This window comes from Phyllopteryx taeniolatus, chromosome 4 (genome assembly GCF_024500385.1).
Source record: "Phyllopteryx taeniolatus isolate TA_2022b chromosome 4, UOR_Ptae_1.2, whole genome shotgun sequence".
NCBI classification, from domain to species: Eukaryota; Metazoa; Chordata; class Actinopteri; order Syngnathiformes; family Syngnathidae; genus Phyllopteryx; species Phyllopteryx taeniolatus.
Window position 1 is genome coordinate 25,705,723 of NC_084505.1, and position 11,599 is coordinate 25,717,321.

Here is an 11,599-nt window from a genome sequence, read left to right on the forward strand (position 1 = left end):
TTTTTTTGGGGTCCAGGCCGACCTTTGCGGCAGAAATTTTGCGTCAACCTATATTTGAGGTCAATTTAGCAGAGTTATTCGATTTTTTTTTTCCTCAGCCCTATTAGCTACTCACAAAGCCAGTGCGCTGGCCCTCAATGATGTCAGGATTTTTCCATCCTCTGATTAGATAGAGCAAAACTTGTTAAAGCCGACTTCGACTTGAAAAAACAATTTGCACACATTCATACATTTAATAATCAACACCTCCGATGAGTATGATGTATTTTATTCAAATTTTTAGTTTAGTTTTTTTTTTTTTACTAGTCAGAATTGTGAAGTTACTTGTCACCATGGAGGCGATAATTAGTGACTTTTAGAAGAGCGTTGTGTTAGCCATACTAGCATCTAGTGTGGCTAAAACGACTGGCTAGCAGCAGCGGAGCTGCCCGCATTGTCAGACGGGCTGGAAGCTAGTTTATTTTTTTATTTGTTATTTTTTTTACATGGAGGAAAATCAACAAACATGGTTGGTAGAATCCAAATCTTATGTCAGCCAATCACTTTCCACTGTACTGAGAAGCCAAGCACGTGATATCCATTAACTCGCCCACTGACAAACTCAAACGGCTTCTTTATAGTCACGCGGGCAGCGACAGTGCTGACGTCACTGAGGCTATCTTGAGCGCAACCCACGCGCGCTGTTTTGAAAATTTGCTGCAGTTCTCCTCCAAGTTGGGGGTGTCGCTACGGCTGGAATTGGCTCGGACTCCACAGGGTGGAGTTTCCTCTGCATTTTATGGCCAATTCTGGTAGCCGTTTTTACTTTCCGGAACCAGGAACAAAGCAACAACATTGGCAACCGTGGAACAGTGCCTGCTAGAACAAATGGATCTAGATGACCAGATGATGTGTTTAATTATATTGCAATTGATCAAGAAGGTGGCGGCGTGGGTGGTATGTGCAGCTGAGTAACTGAATACGTCATCACAGCATGTGACTAAACTGGACCAATCACGAGAGATGATCTCCGCAGCATTCTGCGCGCGGCAACAATTTGTGCCGTCAAGTACCACACAAGCACGGCCCAATGCGTCAGTCACGTGATGCAATGCGGGGGCGAGTGCGGGAGTATAAAGAGGCCTTAAGTTAACATACTGCGCATGTCGTCTCTTCCTCTCCGGATTGCGGAACATTTTCGACTTGCCTGTAACGGTGGAACACATGGCAACTACCTGTAACAAAATACGGCTAAACAGGAACACTTGGTATCTGTTCATTGTACAACGATTGCAGCCCCAAAAACTGTGTATGTCAAGACAGTTGTAAACAAAGGACCCCCAGTATTGGTAGAAACTGTCTTCCTGCGCATTAGGCGACATAAGACTCAAATGAGTGAATATAAAGATACATTTTCCAAACCACAAGCACTAATTATTAGGTGCCTTTGTCATAAAAATGTATATCTATACTTCAAGTATAGTGACAGGATCGATAACTGATGTTGGCGACTTGATACTGTACAGAGGGTCCTCAGTTTGGGAATTTATGATCCTACGACGGCAACGTAACCGGCATTTGCACGAACCTAAACTAAGGTAGTAGTAAAGTCAATATAAAAACATCTAATGAAAAACAGGATAAGTAGGACGGTAATCAAGCGTGCCTTCTTGTGTCGTGTAACCACATATTCTTACGCCGCTGCACAAGTTGGTTCATTGTGCTCAGTTCGCAAAATAAAGACGACACATTCGGACTGGAGTAAACAGAGGACTCCCTGTATTTTCAGAGATAGCAATGTTAAATATCATTATATTGATGCTTTGTCCCACCCCTAACAGGAATTAACAAGTATTTCACATTTCATTCCTAAAATAAAACAACAAGTTGTGTGTGCAAAGTGTACTTTTAAGTTCAAGTACAAAACCAGCTGGCTTGTCTACGTGTACTCTCATTTGTCTCGAGCAGCAAATAAGGTTAACATTTATGTGTCGCCATCGATCCAAACATAGAGGCCTTGCTACTTTGGTGAAACCGGGCCCATTAAACCTTACCCCGCTAACTGTTAATCCTCATCAGCCTCAGTGATTTCAGGTACTATCAAATGAAACACACACACACACACAAGCACTGCAACGGCCACCTGTGACAGCGCATGGTGAATTCATTTCCCAATTCAAGCTTGTTTATCATTATTCGCTTGAGCTCCGATCGACCGACAAAGCCGCAGACCCCAGTGACCATCCATCTGAGCTGGGAAGGAGGAATTGTGAGGGAAGGGGGATTCTGGGTAGAATTTTACACCAACGGTGAAATGGAAACCTCTCATTTTCCTTTCCTCTTAATCCAGCGTTTTTAAGTCCAGGCCGCAGCAAGGTCATTATAATCATAGCGAGTGGAAAGCAGCCAGAGAGCCACCCGCCATGGCACTAAGGTATACAGCGAACAAGTCATTGGTAGTGGGCTGTCAAAAGGAAAGCAGAATTGGCGAAAATGAATTGAAAATGTTACCATTTCACAGGAAGACGATACATCACAGTCTATTGACAAAATTAGAAATCAGATACAAAAGATGATTGTTTTACAGTACTGCTGAAATTGAATACTTTTTGATGGTGTCATTCAAAATGGAGCATCATTACATCTGTAAACAAAAACAGTACAGCTCAGCCTCTGGCCAGCAATATGCTTTTGAAACTTTCATCAAAATGTACTGCTGTTTGCAGTTTTTGTGTCATTTTTCATTAAATCTGTTCTTGTTTACACAAAAGATGTAATAGATGTTTTGCATTTTGTTACCCAAAGTGTAACCAATGTAAACCCTTAAACCAACGTATGTACAGAACCGGGCTGTTTAACGTGCAGTTACAACTCTAAATAGATTTATTTATAATATGCAGGTTAACTGAATGTTGAGGCTTAAGCGACTTAAACTTTCTTTTCTGATTCAGCCATTTCACATTTTTCGTTACAGGCAGAGAAACAACAAGAGAAAAAAAAATGGAATTTTGAAAAAATATTTCAAATTAGAGATGGGCATTCAAATTCTGTATTGATTCCAAGGAAAAAGTGTGTTTGACTGATTGTTGTTTTTTCTTAAACAGTATTTGAAGTGAGAACATTTTCTAAATGTTCTGACCTCCTGTTTCTATGCTGGAAGCGTACTCGGCTAAATTGTGATGAACGCAAGAACTGTAGTTCCACTTCCCATAGCTAACATCATGTTGACTTCTGCAGGCAGCAAACTAGTTGATTGAATACACAGTGCCTCTGCTAGTTGCGGCCAAGCAATGCACTCCATTTTGCTTCAAGACAAGACTGATCAGAGAGCAGCAACATTAGCGAAAAATTTCACTACCAAAATATCTGTCCACAGCTTTACATTTATACAAATTACCTGACATACTGTACATCAAAACAATGTTACTTTGTGGACTTTGTCCTCCCAGTTGACTATAACATAATCAGGCAAAATCTCATTAAGCAGTCAGTTTATACAAGTACAAATACTACCTCCCCCCCTTTTAAGACATATATGCTGGCCAAAGTCGTAAAATAAAAACATGATAAGAAGTTTCCAAGGTAGTGTTTACCTCCTTGGCGTAACTTTGCTGGAACAACCAAATGAACCACCAAGAACCCTCCTAAAAGTCGCCACAGCTCTACTTCCTGTCGACTGAGCTGCCTGCCTTTACACGGACTCAAGACTGGTCAACTTTCCGGGCCACGTTTCCTACCTCAACTGTAGTGAGTCACACGCATGCCACAGTACATTCTTTGCTATGCTAATGAACGAAGTCAAGATGCTGCCTCGCAGAGGGACAGAAAGCTAAATGATGACACATGGAATGGATGCAGAAGTATTGAACACTATATACAAAAACTCAAATGTCATTAAACTTTGCCGCCATACTTCGCCCACACGCAATAATGAAACTAAAATGTTTCGTAAGTTTGCGTCATTGCCCGTCTGTCTGGTATACATAGATCAAATTTGGCAGGCATTGGACAAAATCTCTAGAACCAGACCTCTGGAAATGGTCAAACTGACCCTCAGCGCCTACTTCGAACCAAAATTGCAGACTTCTTCTGTCGTTTCAAGCATAGTTCCCAGATACTTTTTTAAGAGTCTACTCATTACAGACATGCCTGCCAAATGTCATGTTACTAAGTGAAGCTGGCTTTAAGAGTTGAATTTAAAAAAAATAATAATAAAAAATTCTGGAGGGAACTTCCAAGTACATTTTGGGGGCTCACGCCAGCCGGGTAGGCATACCGCTGCAAAAAGGTTCAAATATATTTTGTCAATATACAGTTTAAAATATATAATTATATGCCACAAATAAAATAAAAAAATATACAATAAAACTTTCAAAAACTTACAATAAAAATGTCTGTAAAAAATAACATTTATATATATTGACCCTAAAAAGCTTTGAACCAAAATAGCAGACATCCTGTGTCTCTTTGGGCATGGGCTCTAGAGACGTTTTTTGTGTCTCCTCATGACTGACATGCCCACTAAAAATTATGTTGCCAAGCGAAACTGGCTTTGAGGGGTGTATTTTATTATTTATTTTTTTTACCAGTACCAAATGACAGTTTTTCACCATAATTAACACAACGGCAAAAAAAAGGACCAAAAGAGGACCCTACTTGGGGGGGGGGGGGGGGTCGTACTTTCGAGAGGTCCAGGAACCTTTCTGGGACATGTCTGACAGGAAACTTGTGGAACAAGAAGTACCAAAAACTGAAAGTGTGAGTATATTTTATAATTGTCATGATGCCTCATAAAGCCACCCAGTCTACTGACAATGCAAGGCAATGCCCTTTTTTGCAGTTGTGTGTGATTGGCGGCCGATGCTGAAAAACAATACACAGCAGTGGCGTCTTTGTTTGATGCCCTCCTTGCGAAATTTACGGACAGGCGGGTAAGAAGGAAGTAAAAACGACACAAATAAAAAGAGTGCTGCAAGGTCACAGAAGAAGAAGAGCCGTTTTCATGGCGGCAACAAAGGTCATGTTTACTTGTCAAGAGTGATGGCGCCATACTGTACCGTGACCTCCATAGCTGGCTTATACACGCGCGTACACATACACGCATACATACATACACACACGAGGCTTGCGTGCTCTCTTTTCTATGCTGCGCACACACTTCCGAGAAAAATAGTCACCTCTGACAAGTTGTACCACAGACAAAACAACAAGGGAAACTGTTAGTTTTTAATCAACTGTTGATAAAACTGTTAAACAGTTAACTTTCCCGTAATTGTATAAATTGGGGACTAACACACACAACAACTCTGAGCAAGGCGCTGACATTTTAAACGACGTCGCCGTGGTAGAGCAAGCTGTTTAGCTCCTTAGCTTGTGGGCTAGCGAACATTATAAACTGTTAACTTTCCCTTAAGTGTCTCTGTTGTGTGCTACACATGGAGCAAGGCTGTGGAGTAGTGGATGGAGCAGACGTCTGCCAGCGTTCCATCAGCCCGCTAGCGGCTAATGACACAGCCACCCAACTCCCTATCGGTTCACTGTGGGAGCCCCGCGCCGGCTTACCACAACAATGACAATTTATCGAGTCCGGAAATCCTATCAAGTCCATTTTAATAATCGAACAGTAAGTCGATATAGTAATTATTGTGACAGGCCTAGTGTTCACTCCATGGTATCAGATGGCGCAAGCTGTTGGCAACAGGTGTAAAGGTGGTGGAGACCACCCTATTTAAAAGAATGCTTTGCACTGTAGGTGGAATTGGAAGTCTTGGGAACAAACATATTACTGAGTTACAGAAAATGAATGGATTGCTCCAATAATTTTGGGGAAGCCACCAAGTTCATAAAAGCCATACTTTGTTTGATTTAACTTGCCCCGAGTACGTGGCAATTGGATGTATGTGGTCTTCCTGCATGAAATTGTGTTTAAAACTTTGGACAACACAACCAGAAAACTGCTCTGTGAGAGACGAGCACCAATTGCCACAGTGCACTAAAATGACCCAGACGCACAGAAATGCAAAGTTGAAAGACGTTTTGTTATAGGTGATATGGCATGACTCCTTGTGACTGGTGAAGAATGCAGCCTTGAGATCATTCAGAAGTTCCAAAACTACATTGCTTAATAGATGATATTACACGATAATTTTTGTTGGCATTTCAAAAAAATTTACGCAAAAAAAGTTCATCCTGCTGCCTCTCATTTTGCCTATGCTACGATTGCACTGTTTTGCATTCTGGTTTGCGCCTGCCTTTTGGACGGGGTATTTGCCAGTGCAATTTGTCTCAGGTTTGACAAATTACGAAAGCTAAATGAATCAATTTGCATGTATTCCTTCCACAATGGGCAAAATGAACTGCGCTACAATATAACGTTTGGTAGATGCAATCCTGGTCACGTGCGGTTAGTAGACTAGCTTCCACATCTGTTTGCCTGAGCAATCGAGTTTCTGCCCTTTTTGCATGCACAAACGAGGAAATCAGGTCGTATGTGAGCAACAAAAATGATGGGAGTAAAATAGACCTGATAGCAAACATCGGCATGACAACAGTTTTGCACTATCATCCTGCACATACTACACAAGTAGCCCCTCACTCCATATACCCCTACTCACAGAAGGTGAAAACTAGTCTGACAATGACAACCACTCATTGTCTGCTTCACGTGTGACATGACAACAACATGGCTTCTTCCTCCTGCATTGTGTGTCATTCATTTGTGAAAACAGCCCTTACATGTTCCTTTTGCAGCACATTAGCTCACTATCTTGATATCACAGGTGACAATACAGCAGCTCGCCAGTTATATATTAATATATAATGTAATATATTTTTACTCAGTTTTCCTTCTTGTCAAACTGTAAAAAGATGGACTCAAATTCACCAAAACAGTCACAGAAGATCCAAATTATATTACAGTACTTTGTTTACAAAAGTTGGTTAATAACAGCACTGGCTTAGAGTCTTAAGCCAATTTATTGTTTGGCACAGTTTTTATGCCAATTGCCCTTCCTGATGCAACCCCCTCACCCATTTTTTTTTTTTTTTCTTCCGTGCTTGGGGCCGTCAGTGGCTAGGTATTAGAGCCTGGAATATAAGAAATGCAGCACGTCCAAACAGGTCCTTCTGCTGTTCACTTAATATTACAGTTGATTCACTGTATATTACAGGACACCAACATCACAGCAGACGATGCTCAACAAAATATCGTACAACCTAGAGACCTATCGGTAGCTTAGCACTGTCAATTTTGTCCAGGCTGCTCAGTATAACATGGCGAATTCAACAACAGGCGAACAAACATTTGTTTTTCTCACGTCAGCTACATGGTCGGCCGTTTGGTAACTCAACTCCATCCAAGATGCTGTGTACAACATGGCAAAAAGTTGACAATAGCAGAATGTAAGCCAGAAGATGAGCTGTGTTTAGGTCGTTTTTGTCAAGACCAGACCCCCTACACACCTGACCCTCAGAGAACACGTGTCTGCTTGGTTTCTTATGCAAATTAGCCACATGCTGGCTCTGTCTTGGCTACTCAGTACAATAATCCAGGTCAATGCCGTTTACAGAGAACGTCACAGAAATGCGTAAAAGGGACTAGTAACAGTGACTAACAATTACAAATGCTGTCCAGTAAATTACAGTTTTATGATAGCGACGCAGTAGTGGTCAGCACGTCTGCCTCAGAGTCGAGAGTTTGTGGGTTTCAATATCCTCTCTCTCACCCAAAAGTCAGCTTTATTCAGATCCACAAAGAAGTCCTTTTTTAGGCTGGGCATCTCTTGTATTACAGAAGAGGCCACTATTTAAACCTGGCAATAAATTGACATTAGCGTACCAGAGTCCCAGTAATTCGTTCATGTAATGGATGATTTTGTCTTGCAAAAAGAAAGAGCAGGACAGTTTGTTTAAAAGTCAGTCCAGGACAGTTTCCAGCTCACCCAACACCCTAATGGAGGCCAAGCACTGAAGAAAGGGGATGGACAACGAAGACAGCTTGACCCATGAACACATTAACTCCATCCTTTTTACTTCCTATGGGGGAAAATTCTGACAAATCAGGGGTAGACATCACAATACTGATATTTTTAAAACCTAGATGGTGTCATAACATACATAGCAGTGTCATAACATCCCATTTTCTATCGCACTGGAGCCTATTCCAGCTGACTTTGGCCAATCAAAGGGCAGCTAATAGAAATACATTCACACATACGGTCAATTTAGAGTCTTATTTGAACCTAACATGCATGTTTTGGGGAGCTGGGAGGAAACTGGTATAACCCTGAGAAAATTCACACAAGCAGGATAAGAAGATGCTAACTCCAAACTGGAAAGCCAGAACTGAGATTCAGACCTCGAACCTCAGAACGGTGAGGCAGATGTGCACTGTGCTGTCCAGTAATTGCACTTGTATTACCAAAATATTATTTCAAAACTACTCTGAATAGTTAATATACTGTAGGTTTGATGGCAGCACTGTGGTCTAGCAAGTTAGCCTGTTGGATTTCCAGGTTCTGGGTTCGAATCCTGGCTCACATGTGCCCACTTCCCTCACCCAAAAGTCACCCAGAAGCCTAATGGAGTGCAACAAACGAGCGCTAGACCTCACAACGTTGACATTTTTTAAACCTAGATGGTGTCATAAAATACATACTGTAGCATGGTGTCATAACAAAACACAGCAATACAAGGAACAAAAAAACTCTCCAGTCATTCCTCCACGATGAATCCATAGCGACCCAAGTGTGCAACTGCAGCCCCCCTTTTCCCTCCCCTCATTCCCTGCCTGCACCGATAACGGGGTCCAAACATATGATGGTGGGTCAGATTTGAAGAGACAAAGTGGGAAGCTGGCTAAAGGAAGGAGGGAGGGGGTTCGCGTTATTATTATTAAAAAGATGGCTACTGCGGCACGACATTGGCATTTGTGTAGCTTCCCCCCCCTCGTCTAACCGCGTTATTGATCCAAGTCTGTCTGCAATGAATGGCTGCAAAGGGGAAGAGGAGGAGGAGGAAGAGGAGAAGAAGGAGGAGGAGGAGGGGGGGGACCATGAACTTCAGGTGACCGACCATGACGACTCTTTGACAGGCGGGTAAGCTAGAAAATGGTGGAAAAAAATCTTTCCATACTTTTTTTTTTTATATATAAAGGGAATGAAGTTGAGCTACTAGCTAATGCTAACCGGGCATCGGTGCGCGCAGCAAGCCAAGCCAGACTCCGGCTCGTCTGATCCGGCTGACCCTTCGTTTTTTTGCGGCCACACTCCCCGGGTCCTCCCCTCCCTCCACCCCCGGAGAAGCCACCGAACCAGGCGGACATGTTAGCGAAAACACCGCGGTGGCGTTCTCACCGCCACCACCACCACCTTCTTGTTCGTCGTCCTCCTCCTCTGCCCTCACACAAACACACACAACCTGCAACCTTTAACAACCTGATTTTTTTTTTGGGGGGGGGGGGCAAAATCGATTATGAACGTCTCGCTCGCTTATGGTTCCTCCCGCTGCTCTCGGGGGCTGGCTAAAGCGTCGCCAACAACATGGCTGCCTCGCTCGGACCCGAAAAAAAAAAGAACCGGGGGAGGAATATAACCTAGCCTCTTTTGTCTCTTTCACCTCTTTAACCCCGCCGAGAATGGCGCACACAAGCCGCGAGACTTACGTGAAGGCAGGCGCTTGGGTTGCTCCTGCTTCCTCCTTGGCATTTTCCCCCCCAAAACGCTTGTTTTTAAATCACATTCTCGTCCTGGCGCGGGGAGACGGAAAAAAAAAAAAGAGGCTCGCTCCCATTTGAAGGAGACCGGAGGGGACGGACGGCAGGCGGGCAGGAAAGACGGGCAGCAGCCGCTACTCCTCGCTCGGTCTTGCGCCTGGCTGGCTTCGCTCGGTTCAGAGTGGGACCGTCGGTCGCGGGGGACGAGAGATAGAAAGAAGAAGCGTGAGGGGGGAAATAGGGGAGCCCGACCCGCGGAGGAGGGGGCGCCGCCTGGGCCGCTTTGCCTGCTCGCTCGCTCGGCTGTCTTGACTGCTGTGCGCCTCGGAGCCCCCCTAACTAACACTAATGCGGGGGATCAAAGGGCAGCAACAGCAGAGCAGACGGGCGCGCGCGCGCACGCACACACGCGCGCGCGCACGCCGGGCTCGCTTGCCCGCGCACGCACACACACGCTCTCACACAGCGAGTGGTTTAGGTGCTCGCCCCCGCGACAAGCAAGGTGCCCCCCAAAAGCTTCGCATTGACGACAACAGCGTTCTTGTTCACCATATTGGAATGTCCACATTGGGTGTACTGTATTATAATTCCTCACTGCATCGTTATGTATATCACTGTCAATAATGCACAAATTGGACAAATGTTACTGAGGCATAATTAGTCTATATTTATTACTCACGGACCAACATCTTAATCTCCCGTTTTTTGTTGTTTGTTTGTTTTGGCATACATGGATTCGATTTAAATGTCTTTGAATTCCTCCTAAATGCTGCTTTTGCATGGGTTTTTACTTTGTTGGTTGTTTCTATATTACTAATACATGTGTGTTTATAAAGTAACATAAACTAAAGTATCCCTCGCTCTCACGCTCTCTCTCACACTACATTTCTGCATTTCAACAATTTAATTAAATCTCCAGCATTTCTGTTCGGCTTTAGCTCGTTAGCATTCACACACAATTTCTACAAAAATTACATTCTCCAGTTCAGCGGTCACCAACATGGAGCCCACGGGCACCAGGTTGCCGCCAAGGACCACATGAGTGGCCTGTGGGCCCGTTCTAAAAATAGCTCACCAGTGATGACCTATTGTAATTTCCTAGGAATGTTATAGAAGCGAATATTTGAAAATGTAAACCTTTGCAGAGATTTGTAGAAAGAACTATTTCTTTGCAGGATGTCAGAATAGACTCCCAGGGCTGCCGTTTGGATGTCAATTGCCTCCCACCCTCAACGATATTTTGTTTGAGTTTGCTCCAAAGGTTCTCAATAGGGTTGAGGTCATTGGAAGATGGGGGCCACAACATGACTTCCTCTGATTTGATGCCCATAGCAGCAAATGATGCAGAGGTATTCTTTGCAGCACGAGATTGTCCACTGAGGAGTGTCGTGCAAGCCTGGATGGTTCAGATGGATGACGTAGTGGATGGTTGATGGAAGGCCACAATGTCCCAACAAGGCTGCATCATCAGCAAGGAAGTGGCGGACTGGCGGAGTCATGTATTTGGCCAGTAACATGTCAGGAAGAGAGCTTGTCAGCCACTTTTGGGTCCCTGAACGTGTGAAAATGGCGACTTTATTAAAGATGTCTACTCCTTTCCTGAATTACCGGGAATGTACCGGTTACTTTCCACTGCAAAGCGGTTTCCAGTCGACTGTAGTTAAACCGTATCATTCAAGAATTTACTCCTCCTTGCGTCAGTACTCTCCGAATCTTTACAGAATCACCACCAGTTCCCAACGCCGATGAGAACAACCAAACCGCCGGTAGACCTTCACCATATATCTGTTCAACAACCTGGTTGTTTAGCAGATCTCCCTCTGACTGGTGCGTTCAATGAGGCGCATTTTAGTATTGCGGTATTATGCTCCACAGTCTCCACTTTGCCCCTTCTCGCTGGCCTCAGTC

The 11,599-nt window shown here is 43.8% G+C and overlaps 1 protein-coding gene across 4 annotated transcripts in view; it reads right to left on the minus strand.

Moving 5' to 3' along the window:
• The window catches only part of znf827 (zinc finger protein 827), a 104,607-nt gene extending 94,435 nt beyond the window's left edge, over positions 1-10,172 (minus strand). For 2 of the 4 annotated variants that reach the window (XM_061770926.1, XM_061770928.1), the window contains exon 1: positions 9,641-10,171. In XM_061770926.1, the coding sequence (XP_061626910.1) occupies positions 9,641-9,683 (43 nt within the window). In that variant the 5' untranslated portion in view covers positions 9,684-10,171. Of the gene's footprint in view, positions 1-9,640 lie in introns of all 4 variants that reach the window. The other 2 variants (XR_009788176.1, XM_061770927.1) reach the window with 2 other exon arrangements.
• Between the last annotated feature and the right edge of the window lie 1,427 nt (positions 10,173-11,599).